Source organism: Hemicordylus capensis, chromosome 16, assembly GCF_027244095.1.
Source record: "Hemicordylus capensis ecotype Gifberg chromosome 16, rHemCap1.1.pri, whole genome shotgun sequence".
Taxonomy (NCBI): Eukaryota; Metazoa; Chordata; class Lepidosauria; order Squamata; family Cordylidae; genus Hemicordylus; species Hemicordylus capensis.
Window position 1 is genome coordinate 2,206,679 of NC_069672.1, and position 17,787 is coordinate 2,224,465.

The 17,787-nt window shown below is 51.7% G+C and overlaps 1 protein-coding gene across 4 annotated transcripts in view; it reads left to right on the forward strand.

Annotated features, from left to right (window-relative positions):
- Positions 1–17,787, forward strand: part of NPHP4 (nephrocystin 4) — a 117,282-nt gene that overhangs the window by 37,978 nt on the left and 61,517 nt on the right. For all 4 annotated transcript variants that reach the window (XM_053280691.1, XM_053280690.1, XM_053280692.1 and 1 more), the window contains 3 exons: positions 2,192–2,376; positions 4,095–4,221; positions 16,134–16,316. In XM_053280691.1, coding sequence (XP_053136666.1) covers positions 2,192–2,376; positions 4,095–4,221; positions 16,134–16,316 — 495 coding nt within the window. The remainder of the gene's footprint in view (positions 1–2,191; positions 2,377–4,094; positions 4,222–16,133; positions 16,317–17,787) is intronic.

The window sequence follows — 17,787 nt, forward strand, 5'->3', positions numbered from 1 at the left end:
GCATTTCATGGAAGGCCCACCCAGGGCGTGGCCAGATACTTAAAAGATCTGGGCCCACAGCCCCGCTTTTGATAACTACACTCAATCATACCCCACCCCACGGATAATTATGTGTGTGTTTTTAAAGTCTCAGATGTTCTGTTGCAGCAACTATGAGTATGGAAGCAGCGGAGAGCTAGGTGAGGCCAGGAGCTCTCTCCCATGTTTTTTAATTATTATGATTATTATTTTATTTATATAGTTATTTATATAGTTATTTATTTGTTTAATTTTTTATACTGCCTGACTCCAAAGGCTCTAGGCGGTTTGGTGTAGGTGCCTGCACAGCTGCACTTCCTTTCTGGAGGAGATCATCAAAGAGGTGGGGGGTGACGGGATTTGGGACTCCGGGCCATTCGTAAGGGGCCTGTGCCCCAGAGGCCACCCCTAATGATGCCCCTGTCCCCAACTCAGTTGCTGGAAATCTTATTCAGCCATCCCTCTGAGCCTGTGAGCTTTCAGTCGTGCTCAGATATCGGCTCCATAGGGACATAAGAAGCTGCCGCCTACTGAGTCAGACCCTTGGTCCATCTAGATCAGTATTGTCTGCTCTGACTGGCAGTGGCTCTCCAAGGTTTTAGAAAGGGGCTCTTTCCCAGCCCTCCCTGGAGATGCTGCCAGGGATTGAAACTGGGACCTTCTGCATGCCAAGCGGATGCTCTCCCACTGAGCAGTGGCCACATCTCCACCACAAGGACTAGAAGCACGCTTTAGGAAACAAAGCTGAATCGTCAGGAAGCCAAATGACCCACACGATACCTTGTGCTGCCTTTTCTCTACCTTCCCTCTTCGAAAAGGCTGCAAAGACGTAGTGGGATTGCCGGCCTTCTCTAATCTCACACTGAAAAATGGCTGATTCCTTTCCAAGAGGAACTGCACGGTCTGGCCGGTAACCATCTGCATAATACAGCGGCATCCCTATGGATGGCTTCAGAAGCCGCCGTCCCCCCCCCGCCCCCCCCCCCGCAGGAGTCCTTTCATTGTCTTAATTTTCCTTCTGATTAAGAGAAAAGATCGTCTCGGCTTTGTTGTTGTGCCGGGTTTCCCGCTCTATTGCCGTTGTCCTTTGAATAACGAGCGCTAATGAGCTGCACTGCTTTTGATTAATGGGCATCCCGAGTCACTTCTAACTTCTCATGTTCATCTTTGAGCGCTTATAATTTCCATAGCAACCATGACTCCAGAGATGATCCTCCTGGGCTTTTCGGATTGGCAGCTGCTTTTCAGATGGGGCTGACGAAACCTTTTAATGTTCAGCAGTGCCAGGTTTGGGAGGTTTCTCCTAATGTTCAGGAAGGGGTGTAGCGAGGTTCCCGGTGGCCGGGGGACAAATCGGAGCTATGGGGCCTCTGTCGCCGCGCACACACCCCAGTGCCCAAGCCACGCCCCCCTGCGTCTGATGTCAGGTGCAAGATTTCCGGCATGAATCTCTCCCAGTGCTACCTGGAGATGCTGCCAGGGAGTGAACCTGGGTCCTTCTGCATACAAAGCAGGCGCTCCACGGCTGAGCTATGGATGCACCGGATGATCATATGCAGCTGCCTACTGAGTCAGACCCTTGATCTATCGTGCTCAGTAGCATCTACTCTGAATGGCAGCCGCTCTCCAAAGTTTCAGGCAGGAGTCTCTCCCAGCCCTACCCGAAGGTGTCAGGGAGTGAACCTGGGGCCTAGATGCTCTTCCACTCAACTACGGCCCCATGCCCTCAGGGGAATCTCTTACAGCGCTCACATGTAGTCACCCATCCAAATGCAAACCAAGGTAGATCCTGCTTAGCAAATAGGACCATTCATGCTCCCTCCCCTCAGATCCTCTCTCCTCCCTTGCTCCCTTGCTCTGACTGCACAACTCTGGCCCTCCAGCTGCCTGACTATTGGCCACTGTGGCTAGTGGGTCCCCAGCAGTCAAGCCAGGACAAGGATAAACAAAACCTGTTAAAAATGGTACCATTTGGGTCCATTTTGTCATACACCACTATCCCAAACTGTAGTTATCAGGCTGGACCCCCTTCAGAATCCTTCCATCTATAGTGAACTGCCCTTTTGGCTGGAGGGCCCTATGCTCAGCTGACCCCTTTGTAGGGTTGTGGTGGTGGTGGTGGGGCATCCCTTGTGTCTGGAACCCGGTCTTAGCCCCCTGTGGGTTTCCTCAGGGCAACTCGGCACTGGATGGGAACTCGTCGCTCGCGGTGCAGGAGCGGCGGCTGCACATCGGCGTGCACAACGGCTTGTGCTTCGTGCAGCCTCCGCAGGTGGTGGTTCTGGTGCCGCAGGCCGAGGTGACTCGGGGACGTCCCGGAAGCTTGCCCAGGAAGCCGGGATCCAGCAGCAAATCCAGGTGGGAGAGAGAGAAAGACCCTGCAAGGGGATGTTTCCTTCCTTTGGCCACATTCCTGCACCCGAGGGATGTTTCCTGCCTCACGGGGTGGCGGGGTTGGGGGCCGAGAAGTCCCCTTCAGGCTCTGTGGTTCTGCGGTGCGTGAATTCGCTTTCAGTTTCAGTGGCAAGAAGAGAGCTCAGGAATGCATTGCCACGGTCTGGCAGCCTTATTTGGGTTGACTAGCCCAACCTCGGGGGGTTGACTAGCCCAACTGCGGTCTGGCACTGGGGTGGGGGGGTACCTTTAAGAGCGGCGGGAGGGTTTATTTACCCCTCCCGCCGCTTTCCTGCTCTGGCGCCGTAAACTCACGAGTAATTGGGGCGGCAGGATACCTCCCTGCCGCCCCTTCCCCGGCGTTGCTTCAAAAGACTCCTAGGAGTCCTTTGCGCGCGCACACACGTCACATAGACGTGCACGCTCGTCGTGTGCGCTCATCTCTGTGACGTGCGTGCGCGCGCAAAGGACTCCTGGGAGTCTTTTGAAGCAACGTCGGGGAAGGGGAGGCAGGGAGGTGTCCTCCCGCCCCAGTTACTCTAAACTTTACGGTGCAACATTGGGAAAGCGGCGGGAGGGGTAAGTAAACCCTCCCGCCGCTCTTAAGGGGACCCCCCAACCCGAACTGCACCGCCCAGGTCCGGACCGGTCTGGAGGCTATTTTAATGGCCTCCGGACCGGTCCGGGCCCATCCCTAATCACCACATCCCATGGCAGAGAATTACATAGATTGATTATGTGCTGTTTGAAAACATCCTCCCTTTTGTCGGTCCTAAATTTCCAGGCAGTCAGCTTCATGGGATGACTCCTGGTCCTAGTGTTGGGAGTGAGGGAGGAAAACTTCTCTCCGTCCACTTCCTCCACACAAGGCATAATTTTACAAACCTGTCTCCCCTTAGTCACCACTGTTCTAAATGCAAAAGCCCCAAATGTTGTAGCCTTGCCTGGAAAGGAAGGTGCTCTAGAACCCATGTGTGGTGGCCGTGATTTAGGAAACAGATGGTATCATTAAAAGAGCACTCCCAGTGTATGACATGAGGACAGAGGCCGTCTCTTAGGATGCGCAGGAGCCCAGAAGACAGCCGAGGGCACTTCTGTGCTGCGTTTCTGATCACCAAAGCCTGCCTGTATCACCTGGCAGGGCTTGGCTGGCCAGGGAAGATTGGTGGAATCTTCCCTGATGAAGACCAAGAACCTAAAAGTCAAAAAAAAAAAGTAACAGGTGGAGCCTCCTTCAGTGTAAAGTAAAAAGTAAAGTTGTGCTGTCAGGTCGGTGTCGACTCCTGGCACCCACAGAGCCCTGTGGTTGTCCTTGGTAGAATACAGGAGGGGTTGACCATGGCCTCCTCCCTCACTGTGTGAGATGTTGGCTTTCAGCAGCTTCTTATATCGCTGCTGCCCGAAATAGGTGTTTCCCATATTCTGGGAAACCTATTATATGTTTGGGAAATCAGGGAAACAGAATATGTTCCCCATATTCTGGGAAAAACTGGGGATTCGAACCAGCAACCGCTTGCTCGCTGGGCAAGTCATTTCCCCGCTGCGCCATTAGCCTGCCAGCGTAACTATGGCCAAAGAAAGATGCCCGTGGCTATAAAATCCTTTGGTTCAAAGTGTGTGGATTGCTAGCGTGGAGATCACGGCCCTTTCTCACTGGTCCTTTTGTGGCGCCCCCAACGCAGCTCCGAGGGGCAAGCGCTCGTCCTGAGAAGCCGCATCCATTTGACGGAGATGGTCCCTCACCTGGCCTTTGGCGTGGTCTTCCGGCTGGAGTACGTCTTCTCGGTGGGGAGCGGAGCGGAGCGGAAGGTAGGAGTTGCCTCCTCATCCACCATCCCTCCAGCCTCTCGGCTCCTTTCCTCTCCCTAGGGTCGGGCTGGATTTTTGACTCCTTTGGCTTACAGAGCACTGTTCCCTGCAACAGGGATCGCCACTCAGAGGTTGTTGACCGCACTCCCATCATCTCCAGCCAAAGGCCGGTGCAGCTGGGGATGATGGGAGTTGTAGTCAACCACCTCTGGGAATCCCTGTTTATTTATTTATTTTATTTATTGTTAGATTTTTTAATACCGCCTTTCATTAAAAGAATCCCAAGGCGGTTTACAAAACTGTTGCAGGGAACGCTGGTCACGACTCGCCTTTCCAACCTCGCCCTCGCATTCTCTCCTCGCATTCTTGCTCATCCTTTTTTAAGGGTCTGAAGGTAACCGGGCAGCTGAGCCCTCTCCTCCTCCTTCCGTGTTCCATGGCCCCACTGCTAATTCACAGTGGGGTCAAACAGTACCAGTCTGACGTATGTTGCCCTCGGATCCTGGCCAGTAGCTCTGACTTTGCAAAGAAGCCTTTCACCAAACGAATTTCAGACCAGAGGCCTGGCGGTTTGCACGGAGTAGTGCATATACCGCCCACCAGCTGCACTGGGGCGCATGGCCTGTTCAGACAGGGAGGATCATTCTGTCAGGCTCCTGCCCTCTCACCAAGGGAAAGCACGTGGCTAGCTGGAGACCTGGATCTTTGCCAGCAATGTGGCTCTCCTGCGTACTGGCATATTCACAGCGCTCCGGCTTATACCGAGCTCTGTAAATTTGGGTTGTGCCCTGTGGCTTGGTACAGTGAGGCCTGGGGAGGATTGGGGCAGTGGTGACGACGTTTCAGTAGGAGGCTCGTGACTCCTGCTCACGTTTACCACACACCCAGCATTCCCTAGTCGTCTCTCACCCACCAATCCACATGGCACAGCCCAAATTCACAGGGCTGCCGGTGCGCCCACAGTGCTGTCAGAATGCAATATTGGGTGCAGAATCCCGCTTCCTGGGAATCTCCGCTTTCATTAAAAAACCCAAGTCTAGCTCTTTTGGCTTAACCCCTGCTAAGTAGGCAAAGAGGCACCTTTTTACTGTGGGGATTCTCTTTATTTAGCAGGGAGGAGAGCAACTGGCCCTCTCCACCCCCAGCACAGTACCCCTCCGGTGACTGTTGATGGTGTCTGTCTTAAGTTTCTTTTTAGATTGTGAGCTCTATGGGGACATGGACCCATCTTATTCATTCATCTCTCTCTCTCTCTCTCTCTCTCTCTCTCTCCCCCGCTTGGAACACTTTTGTTAAAAAGCAGTATATAAGTATTTGTTGTTTTTGCTGCTGAGGATATGCTGGCAGATGCGCAGGCCAAGAAATCCCTGTCCCCAAAGAGATGGTTGGATACGATTCCCAGGGGGCTTCAGTGCCCGCCAGAGCTCCTTGTCCCTCCCCAGGCCCAGCAGAAGCAGATTCAATGATACAGGAAGAGGGAAATATAATGGGCAAGACATTCTGGCTTCTGCCATCTCCACCTGCTCTGATGTCAGCAGAAAAGGTGCATTAGATGCGCAGGCTGGTGCCCCATTTCTCATCTCCCCCTTCTCCACTCTGCTCCTGCCTCCAGTCTCCCACAACAGGGCAATGGGATTATCATGCATCCTGGCGGGCCACCAAGAGGAGCGAAAGCAAGCGGGTAACCAGAACAGGAAGCACCCGCTCGCGCACCCACCTGCTGCCTCACTCCTGTCGGCGGGGGCAGCCCATGACCCGGGCCATCGGCACCCCTCCCCACTTGGCACCCTAAGTGACAGCCTAGCTTGCCTGGTGGGCAGGGAGTCTCTGTCGCAATCATCCCTTTCCTGTCACATCAGAGCAGCTGAAGAAGGCAGAAGCCGGAACCTCTCTCTCTCTCTCTCTCTCTCTCTCTCTCTCTCTCTCTCTCTCTCTTTTAACCCTTTATTAAAATCAAAACATTACACAATATCACAAATCACACAGTACGTAAAATCCCCAAATATCCCCTACACTTGAACTTCCTAAAAATAAGGCCTCAGTTATTAATATAAAGGTTACCAAGCCAGAATGAGGACCCAGATGGATCTCGGCGTTTTATGAAAATCACACATCTCTCCGAATCTGAATAGAACAAGCAGGCAAGACTTTAGCATAATTTCTTTGAGGGTTTAAAAAAAAATTATATCCTATATCTTGCCAAAATGCAAAAAAGAAAAAAAGGAAATGGTTTTGATTGTCGCGTTTGAAGGTGCAGCAAATGGGTTAATTTCTCAGCCGTAGCTATAAACCAAAGCTTATTACACAGAAGTTGGAACGTCTTCTCCGTTATATTTCTGTTTTGTTAATCAACAATACATGTATATACTCTTCTCTTTGATCCTTACAGGATCCAGGTAGTACGAAGCTCTGTTTTGCAGCTTTAAACATAATCTCTGTATATAAAGCAAAATAAATATGCAAAAGAAGCACATCTGCATAATCTATTCAGAACTTTTGTTGGTGTGGAATTGTAATGGGCGGGGGTGTGCAGAGAGAATACACAGGCCTGCATCTTTGTCACACGGTTGTTTTTCCTGTGTGCTGACACCTGACTCTAAACAGAACCAATAGTTTTGAAAAGGAGAGACAATTTCTGCTCTGTCTCTTTTCTGGCCAAGAAGCCCACATCTGACAGGTCAGGGCAGCTCAGATGAGTATCTCGATAAAGCCAGCGGCCCATTCAGTGCGTGATAAACACCAAGCAGCCCACGGCTCATTATGTTGGGCGCTCTTTTCTTCTCCTTTACAAAGCTGTATGTCTTCCTCTTTTGGTGAGGATCGCTTCGAGCTGCAAGCTCACACCTATGCATCAGCCCTAATTATAAGTCAGACAGAAAACAGCTGAAAGGGGGCGTGCGTGGAGGTGCCACGAGGACAGAGACTGGCAGAGAAGCTGGAACGTGTTAATTTTCTGCACTCTGCTGGGCGTAGACGTTACCCTCTTTAAGGATTAATGACAGCAGTGGCAAAGATGATCTGGATTAGCTCCAAACAGAGGCCAAGACTGCCAGGGAGTGAAACTGAATTACGGCTCCATCTCCTAAGCCAGGGGTTCCCAACCTGGGTTCCTCTTGATGTTGCTGAACTACAACTCCCATCTTCCCCAGCTACGATTTATATTGTGACTGGGGAAGATGGGAGTTGTAGTTCAGCAACAGCTGGAGCTCCAGGTGGGCCCACCCTCGCCCTAAGGGGAGTCTCTTACAGCACTCTCGTGTAGTCTCCCATCCAAATGCAAACTGAGGTGGAGCCTGCTTAGCAAAGCAGATAAGTCATGCTTGCTGCCACAAGGCCAGCTCTCCTCCCCTATCCAGTCTTTCTGAATCAATAAGGTGTGTTGAGTCTAGGACATTACACAAATGGGTGTGTGTGTGTGTGTGTGTGTGTGTGTGTGTGTGTGTGTGTGTGTGTGTGTGTGGTGGGGTCTGTGAGGAGACTGCAGGAGAGGCGAGAGTGACGGGGCTCTGTTTTGGCAAACCTCATTTCGGGCATCGTAAGGGAAATGATTTCACGTCCTTGGGGCTGGGGCTTTGCTGCCCTCCAAAGGCCCTTCTCCTGCCTCGTATGGCAAGGCTGCATTTGCAGAATGTGGGGACGGCTGCCAAGAGTCACCGCTTGTTGTAAGCCTGGCGTGCCTTGCGCAATCTGTCCCAATGGCTTTTGAAATCCTTGGCGAATTATTTAGGACTGGGGAGCTGCTATGAAACTTGAGCCGTGCCGGATGGTTCTCTTGTAGGGCGTAAATCCACCGCCTGTGGTGGTGTTGTCTTAACGGAGCGCTGGCTTCCACCGAACGGCCGTGGAAAGGCGCTGCCTCCCAGGTTTGCGAGGGAGTTCCGTTTTCAAAAGGAAGGAGCTTTTCCGAGCAGGGGCTGGGTGTGAATGTGGTTCCTGGGGGCTGTTTTTGTAACTGGTGCTAAGAAAGAGAATGGGGAGGGGTGGTAGCTCAACGGCAGATCCCCTGCTTGGCGTTTTGAAGGTCCCAGGTCTAATCTCTGGCAGCACCTCCAGGCAGGGCTGGGAAAGATCCTCCTCTGAAACCCTGGAGAATTGCTGCCAGTCAGTGTAGAACATCCTGTCCTAGAGGGGAATTATGTTCCCACTCGGACTTGCTGGGAAACAGCTTCCTGTGCTCCTAAGCACTCGTAGACACTACATAAGAACAGTGCTGCTGGATCAGGCCCAAGGAAGCCTATCTACTCCAGCACCCTGTTTCACACAGTGGCCCACTAGATGCATCTGGGGAGCCCACAGGCAAGAGGTGAGGGCAGGCCTTCTCTCCTGCTGCTGTTGCTCTCCCCTCTTCAAGCCATCCAGGTTGTTGGCTGTCACCACACCTTGTGGCAGAGAATTCCATAGGTTAATTATGCATTAATTCCCACAGATATGCAGAACCGCAAATAGCGGTTCTGTGAATAACGAGGTTCCCCTGCATGCCTGTAAAATATCATCATTGTTGTCAGAGGAATGGAAGTTAAAATAGGCAGGAATGTCCTCCAAAAATTACTCCGAGAGAGGACAACCGTTTGTTCATTGTTACCCAGACCCTTTCTGTGCCAAAAATGACTGCCATTTTGCCCTAAGCATTTGAGGGTAGAGATACAGAAGGGGTGGCTGTAAGTGCGACAACTCTTTTGTCAGCTCTTTATCACCTCTTTTCCATCTCTAGGGGGGCAGTTGTTGCCCCAAATTGCTATGAGCATTTTTCCCCGGAGATGGCACCCAGGGCCAAAATGCATGGGAGCTGTCCAAGTGCTGATCTTGCCCTGGGAGCTGGCCACTGTCCTAATCCTCCATCAGTTTCTGGTCCTAGACCAGTCCTCTTCCGCTGCTGATCCCCAGAACCCAGGAAATTCCTGCCCCATCCCCTGAGGTGGTCCTGATGGCCTAAATGTGTGGGTCTAGCTCATACACCTCTGCTGGCTTCCTAAGGACATGTCTGCCCAGCAAGCCGCCTCATTTCATTCAGTTGCAGCTTGTTCTGGCCTTGCGTTGCAAAGTATTTCTTTTTTAATCCCCTCTTCCTCCAGAGATTTCAGGGTTTGTGCACAGTCCCTCTCAGGGGCATTGCTTGGTACTTAAAGGATTCAGGTCCTGGACCCACAGTGCCCCTGCTTTGATTATTAAACTCAATCGCACCCCCTCAAGAACGATTATGTCTGTTTACAGGTCTCTAGGTGGAAACAGCAGGAAGCTGGGTGAGGCCAGGAGCTTGCTCCGTGCTGCGTTTCCATTCTGGGAAAAGCCATGGAGGAGGGAGGTGGCTGATGAGATTGGGGGGCTCTGAGCCATTCAGTGGGGGCCCGTGCCCCATGCGCCACCCCCTGGTGACACCCCTTCTTTCCAGTCCAGTGAGGTAGGTTGATCTACCTCCCCTGATCAAACCAGGGCAGACTTTGCTTAGCAAAGGGGATCATTCATGCCTTCTACCACAAGACCAGGTTAGGGTCACAATGAACAAATTGTTGTACGCTCCCCCATGTCCATTCCTCTGGCAACGCTGAGAAAACTTTATAGTTATTTTTTTTTAAAGACTTTAAAATACCCTTGCCACTGTGGCCACTGCAGGTCAGGCGGTCAGGACAACCCAAGCCTGAGAACGCACTGACCGCTGAAAGTCTTGCAGTGTGGCCCCTTCTCTTTCATCTCTGGGGGTGCGGAGCTTGTCCAAAATCACCACGAGCATCTCTGCCCACAGATGCTACCCGCCCCCCCAGCTGGTTCATGGACTAAAGCACCACTGAAACCAAGGAGATGCTGCTCACTGAAGTCCCACGCGTATCAACTGCTGACATCCTCACACAGCACTTCTGAGAGGAGGCTGGCAAGCACAGAGCCGTTGCGCGGGCTAAGCTGAGCTGCGTCCAGACTGTGCCTTCCAGACGGGTCTTGTGCCGCCGCAAGCTGACTTGTGCAAAGTCAGACAAGCGGCTTTGCATGCCTCGGCGGCTTTCCAGGGGACTTGTGCGTGAGAGCACTGCCGTGCAATTAAAAAATAATACATAGTGCAACGATGTAATTAATCATCATGCACTTGTCAAACTCCTGTTTTCCAAGTGTCTTGCTAGTCAGGATGCCAGCCATCAGAACAGAGGAAGTTGCCTTACACTAGGGGTGTGCGAGCCGGCTTTATTCCAACCACCCCAGACTGTCATTCAGGAGGCCAGTGGGGGGCTTGAAGACCCCCCCCATCCCGCTGACTCTGATGTCTCTCCACCACTTCCGCTGCAGCCTCCTAAAGTTACAAACAATACCCTTTCTCTCACTTGCCTCTATTTATTTATTTATTTATTTATTTGAGACATTTAATATACCACCCACTCTGAAGACTCCGGGCAATACACAAAAACATGCAAACAAGGCAACATTAAAAATTACATTCTCAATTAAAAACTAAAGTAACTAACAAAAACCAAAGAGATAAACTTTAGGTTAGGAAGTTCCCTTTTCTTGTAGAGGGGGATCCTTGCTGAATTCCCCTTTACAAGTATAACCCCGAAACAGCGCATGAATTGGTTTGGCCCAGTTCGATAACTGGACCGGACCCGGTTCGGCCGAGCCTGAGTCCGGGCCGGGCTGCTTTGAATCCGGCTCCAAGGTTACAGGCAGCTCTCTCTCCCAGCCCTATCTGGAGATGCCGGGGAGGGAACTTGGAACCTTCTGCTCTTCCCAGAGCGGCCCCGTCTCCTCAGGGGAATATCCTACAGTGCTCACACACGGAGTCTCCCATCCAAATGCAAACCAGGGTGGGCCCTGCTTAGCAAAGAGGATAACTCATGCTTACCACTACAAGGCCATCAATCCTCCCTGGGCTTAGCCAGCGGGACTTAGTCCCGACTGCCTTGGTCTGAGTGCTTCCCCTCATTTCCTTCAGCACAGCTGACTTTTGAAATCTTCATCTGAGTGTTCAGGTCGCTTTTCAGCGAGCACTGCCCTCCCTAGTTCCAGAAGCAAACGCTGTCAAGGAATTGCACGGCCCCAGGGACTTTGCGCGTGGCATAATCGTGTTGGCCATCTGGAGCGCGCTGCCGCTGCCTCTCTCTTCACTGCCCTTTCAAACATTTGGACAGCGGCTTGCCTCGGCTTCCCTGGTGACTCGCAGTTCCTGCGAAAGGAGCGGAAGAGCTTGCGAGGATCTGTCAGTTGTTAATTGAGCACTTAATTGCCTAGTCGTGTGCAGATCACAAGCGCCACCTCAGCACCGGCGGCTTCCCTTTGCCTCTCTCTTTCTCTCTCATTCGAGGGCCCTTCCCACCACTGCCCTGGAGACAATGCACAGTGTCAGGCCATGCATCAACCCGAGACTTGATTTCCCCCAAGATTTGAAGAGCGGCCCGAGTTGTCATCCCTGCCCGTGTCGCTTGCTTGATTGTGCAGCTGTGCCATTGGAAGGAGCAACCGTGTCCCGACAAATATGCTGTCGAAAATATAACAAATGAACTAGCCGCGGGTCTCTGGGGAAGGAGGAGAGGAATGGCGTGTCTCCTCACCCTGGAGAAAGATCACCTGTGCTGTGAGAGAGTCACCGATCTGGGAGGCACTTCATAAGCTCTGCTCCCTGCCCTGAGACAAGCTGTCCTGCGGGCAGATTATCCTCCAGCAAGGCCAATGCAACCTTTCCCCCTTGAAATGCTTCAGGGAAGGAGCACCAACTCCCTACCCAACATGTCCCATTCCCGAATTACTCTGGAAGCTAGAATTCCCCCCCTTACCTCAAGGGGAAAGAGACTATGGCATTCCTATAATAGAGCCCTATGAACATATGAAACTGCCTTCTACTGAATCAGACCTTTGGTCCATCTAGCTCAACATTGTCTACATTGACTGGCAACAGCTCTCCAAGGCTGCCGGCAGGAATCTCTCCCCAACCTACCTGGAGATGCTGCCAGGGATGGGACCTTTCTCCCTGCAAAACAGGGGCTCTACCACTGAGATACAGCCTCATCCCCTTGAAAACATAAAAACGTCATTGATCCAACATAAACAGGATCCAGCATAATATCCAACATAAAAACTGATGATCCAACATGATCCAACTGCTGCTCCAACATAAAACATAAATGCATCATTGATCCAACAAGCTCAGTATAGTCTACACTGATTGGCAGCAGCTCTTCAAGGTTTCAGGCAAGAATCTCTCCCAGCGCTAGCTGGAGATGTCAGGGATTTGAACCCATCACCTCCCTCCCTCTCTGATCTCTCCCCCTTTCCTTAAAAGGCTCAGCGCTGCATTGTACGGTGGCCCCCTGCTGCAGATTCCAGACGTCGCCCTTTGGTTGGCTGGGACCGTGCTGTCCATATAGACAGGGTGCCCAGCTGGCCAGGAGGAGGTTCCGTCTCAAGGCCCAGATCCAGCCAGGCATCACTCCCCTGCTTCTTCCTTGGGCTTGTTCTCAAGACCCAAATCAAGGTCGGAAGATTGCCCCGCCAGGGTAGGAGAACCGTGCGCTCCCCACAGTCGGTGGCCTCGTGTTTGCCAAGATCAAGGTCGGAGGAGGAGGGGAGAGTGGTGGTGTGGGAGGCGGGAGCTGGGCAGGACAGCTTATCCTCCACCCTTGATGAAATGCAGCATAAGAACCTAAGAACAGCCCTGCTGGATCAGGCCCAAGGAGGCCTATCTAGTGCAGCATCCTGTTTCACACAGTGGCCCACCGGAGGCTACCAAGCTCCCGCCTCTGGCCTGGTCATTCTCCCCTCCTCCTAACTTGATCTTTGACTGCCAATCAGGAGTGTTCCTGGCTCTCCTAACCTGGCTGGGCATTCCTCCGACACTGATTTGATCGTGAGACCGAGCCCTGTCTCTTTTTCCCCTTTTCTGGGGCAGGTGAAGTGGGAGGGTGGTGGTGGTGGTGATGGGGACACTTCCTCCTAAGCGTCATCCTCATCATCACCCCTGCAGGGATGTCCCGTCTGAGTGGTGTAGGATCGGCTCTCTTCCTTTTAGTGCCTTCCAGAATAAAGCAACAGTTCCTTTTGTCGCTGATGACGAGGCACGTGGAAAACTCTTTTGCTCAGCTCCACGAAAGACAAGGAGCTCTCCTCACAACGTTGCCATGTCCTGGAAAGGCGCTGCCTGTTAGCATACCACAAACGAGCTTATTAAATCTTTTTTTTTTAATTTGCTTTCAGTCTGTGTTATAGAATCTCCCTGCTGGCTTGATAAACACAGGATGTTGGCCTGCAGCAGCCATCCTGGTGAGCTCCAGAAAGTGCCTTTGAAGGCTATCAAGAATTTTGTTTTTAATTAAAGGAATTATTGAGGTCATAGCAGAGAAGAAAATCAATCTAGTGCAAACACACACACAGAGAGAGTGACGCTTTCTCGCTTTTTTTGAGTAATAGGGAGCTGGGGTGGGGGGAAGGATTCTTGCTGAGCTCTGTTTGGTTTTCAGTTTGTTACGACCTCATTGCAGAAAAGGGAATTACCACATTTACCCAAATAGAAGATGAGACTGAATTTAAGACGACCCCCTTAAAAATACAGGTTAAATACAACGTATGCCTGTATTTACCCAAATGGGTAAGAGAGAGGGAGAGAGAGACAGAAAGTTATGTTGTGGTGGGGGAGGTAAGGTTGCTTTTTGAGGGAGCAGGTCTTCCACCAATGTTGGCCTGACTTTTAAAACATTCTTCCTACTATTATGCCATTGTGATTCCACTTTAATTTTCAAATGAAAACTCAAGGATTAAGCAAGGGAGCCAGTGTGGTGTAGTGGTTAGAGTGCTGGACTAGGACCAGGAAGACCCAAGTTCCAATCCCCATTCAGCCTCATGAGAATTGCTGGGAGACTCTGGGCCAGTCACGCATCTCTCAGCCTAACCTATTTCGCAGGGTTGTTGTGAAAGAGAAACTCAAGTATGTAGTACACTGCTCTGGGCTCCTTGGAGGAAGAGCGGGATATAAATGCAAAATAATAATAATAATAATAATTCCTGGAGATGCTGCCAGGAATTGAATCTGGGACCTTCTGCATGCAAAGCGTATGCTCTGCCACTGAGGTGTGGCCCCATCTTTGCTTTGGGGTTAATAGAGATGCCCCTTCAGCCTGGAACATGGTTCTTGCAAAAGCAGCGGTCCCTTCTCAGCCCCATGGCCACAGCCGGGACCATCACAGGAAGCTGCCTCCTACTGAGTCAGACCCTTGGTCCATCTAGCTCAGTGTTGTCTACTCTGATTGGCAGTGGCTCTCCCAGGTTTCAGGCAGGAGTCTCTCTCAGCCCTACCTGGAGATGAACCTGGGACCTTCTGCATGCAAAGCAGATGCTCTCCGCACTCATGTTAGATTTGACACTATTTTATTTTCCCGTGGGTCAAAGGCTCCATTGGTGCAATCCTGTTTGGATTGTGCACACCATGTCAGAATGGGAGGCTATTCACTCCCAGGCCTCCTGGTGGAAGATGAGTGGTGAGGAACTCTTCTTCCTGGGAGCTGCCTTCCAAGCCAGAAGCCAGAACCTTGTGCATCCAGCATCCTGGGCTGCCACTCTCAGGTCCCTGGGCCAGCCTGTCAAGGCAGTCACATGTCTTGCTAGCCAGGGGAGATTAGCTTGCCTCCAGCGCACCGGCGTGCCGCCCACCGTTGGCTCTCCTGCCTGGCCGTCGGCAGCTTCACGGTGAACCCAATTAACCTCTGCCCTCCCTTTCTGGAGGGTGGATCATCTCAAAGCCGCTTGCCCTTGTGGCCTTCATAGGGAGTGCTTTTTAGGGAACCGGGGGAGAGATTTCAAACACAGATGCCGAGCCGTGGGGTTGCTTGGGGCTGCTTGGAGAGACGCTTTGGAACAGTCTGTTTGGGGGATGGCGGCCGTTCAGAGGGACTGTTGGCGCCTTCCAGCTTCTCCACCTAGCAGCCTCTTCCTCACTGCTCAGAGGAGCTGAAGGCAGGAGAATGTCACGCACGATACTCTGAACGGACTGGAAATCTCATCTGGATGGGCTCCCCAGTCTGTCCCAAGAAATGTGACTGGTGTCCTCTTTGGATGATCAGTTGTCCTCCCCAGTCCGCAGAGCTGAATAGCTAATGCCGAAGGATCAAATCCTGTTTCTTGGGGCTGATTCCTGGCTTGATGTTTGAAAGGGTAAGTCTTAGGGAAGGGGGAAGGAGCACCCCTGGCCTCTTGGAATGCCAGACGGATACACCTCCATTCCAGAAACATCAAGGCAAATAGTCTCTTACGTTTACTGATGTGATTTATTTTGTTTATTGCCATCCTTTTATTTTGCTTTTTTGGTGGGAATCCCCAGAGTGGGTAACAGAATATATTAAAGATCTTCAGGGATGGGGCCATAGCGCAGTGGTAGAGCATTTTCGGGGAGGTGGTGTGGCTGTGGTCTGTAAGGACACTGTCTCCTCTGCCAGGATCCCTGTTGGGGAGCTGGCCCATATCAAGTCTCTGTACCTAAGCCTAGAGACTTAGGATTGACTGGGGATACTGTTGGTGTACAGATCATCCAGTTATTCAACAGAATCCCTAACTGAGCTGATGGACCTGGTTGCAGGGTTGGCGTTGGAGTTGTCCAGAGTGTTGTTGGTGGAGGACTTCATTATGGGACCAGGTTGTCAGGAGCGGCTCAGGGGTTCATAGCAACCATGATGACTATGGGCCTATCCCAGGTGGTTTTCTTTTTTGAAGGTTCCCGGTTCCCTCCCTGGCAGCATCTCCAGGTAGGGCTCAGAGAGACTCCTGCCTGCACCCTTGGAGAAGCTGCTGCCGTCTGGGTAGACAATACTGAGCTAGATGGACCAAGGGTCTGACTCAGTAGAAGCCAGCTTCCTAAGTTCCCATGGTTCTACTGAAAATAGGAATCAGGAGTGTATAAGTGTGGATCTACCTTTGCTGTCATTTCTGTCTTTTTCTTTCAATCTTAGACGTCCTCTGTAACCTCGCTGACAACCCCGGCTTACATGCATTCGATCCGCTGGGCCATTTGGAACCCTTTGCTGGATGGAAGTTGCTCACACGTGATCCTCCCGCTGAACGGAGGCGCTCAGCACAATCCCAGTCAAGTTTTGGTCTACAAGACGCCACCCGCCACCATGAGCTCGGAAGAGGTGAGCCAAGATTGCCAGGCTCAGCTTTGGGGAGGGCGCTGTAAGGGCTGTTGATCTAGAGGAAAACAGGCTCCTGTCAAATCGACTGGCCCGTCTGCGCAGTCTGGCAGGTTCCCAGACTCAAGAGCCAGCCCAAAGTCGGCAGCTCAAATTTGGCAGCTTTATAAGACCCTCAAGATGTTGAAACCCTCTAGATGTTGTTGGAATACAACTCCCATCTCCCCCTGCCAGAATATATTGTGCCTGGGGAAGATGGGAGTTGTATTTTAGCAACAGCTGGAGCGTCAGGTTTGCCCACCCCTGTCCTAGAGTCACCTGGCTCCTGCTGTGCTGGTAGCTGCAATACCTCTTCTGGCCACCCACACTGGTCGTGCTGAAGAGCAGGAAAGGGCAGGTGAGCGGCTCCTTCCTTTGAGTCAAGTAGGCTCCCTGGTTCAAGATCCCAAGTGTCTTACCAGCAAGTTGAAAAAACCCAGAAGGCATCGATGAGCAAGCCGTGAGAGGTCACCCAAGGCCTGGTCATTAGAAATAAAATACAGTTTTGGAACTGTTCATTTTGCTCTCCTGTATTATAAAGGAAGTTTTGAGTATTTGGCTCACAGGGCTTGGATGAACACAAAGGCCCTCTGGGATAGGATAGGGAGGACCGGATGTAAAATATGAGCATGGGGCAGGACGCAGACTAAATTAAGATTAAGCACAACCGAAAGAAATGAGACAAACGAGTCATGACTAACTTAAGCTCCGTTAACTTCGATGGGACTTGATCATGACTAAGTTAGTCTCTGCATCCTGCTCTTAGCCATGCAGTGTAGGATGGCGGTGAAATCTTCTGCCTCTATGTGCTTTGCATTCCCCATTCCCTTAAGTCAGGGGTTCTCAAGTGTGGATCCGCAGATGCCATTGGATTACAACTCTCATCACCCCCTGCCACATTGTGTCAGGGGTGATGGGAATTGTAGTCCAACAGCATCTGTGGATCCACATTTGAGAACCTTTTTGCCCTAGGTGGTATTCTGAGGTCTGATTTCCAGGGTCAGTTTCCCTGTGACAAGAGGGGTCCGGAAATGTCTGTTCGTTCTCCCTCCCTCCCTCCCTCCCTCCCTCCCTCTCTCTCTCTCTCTCTCTCTCTCTCTCTCACACACACACACACACACACACACACACACTCTCTCTCTCTCTCTCTCTCTTTCTCTCCCCCCCCCACTCTTATCCTAAGTTCCTGTGTAGAGTAACAGTTTTGGAGAGGACAGCTGGCCTTGTGGTCACAAGGATGACTTGTCCCCTTAGCTACGTAGGGTCCGCCCTGGTTGCATATGAATGGGAGACTAGAAGTGTGAGCAGCACTGGAAGATCGTCCCCTCAGGGGATGGAGCCACTCTGGGAAGAGCAGAAGGTTCCAAGTTCCCTCCCTGGCTTCTCCCAAGATAGGGCTGAGAGAGGTTCCTGCCTGCAACCTTTGAAAGGCCCC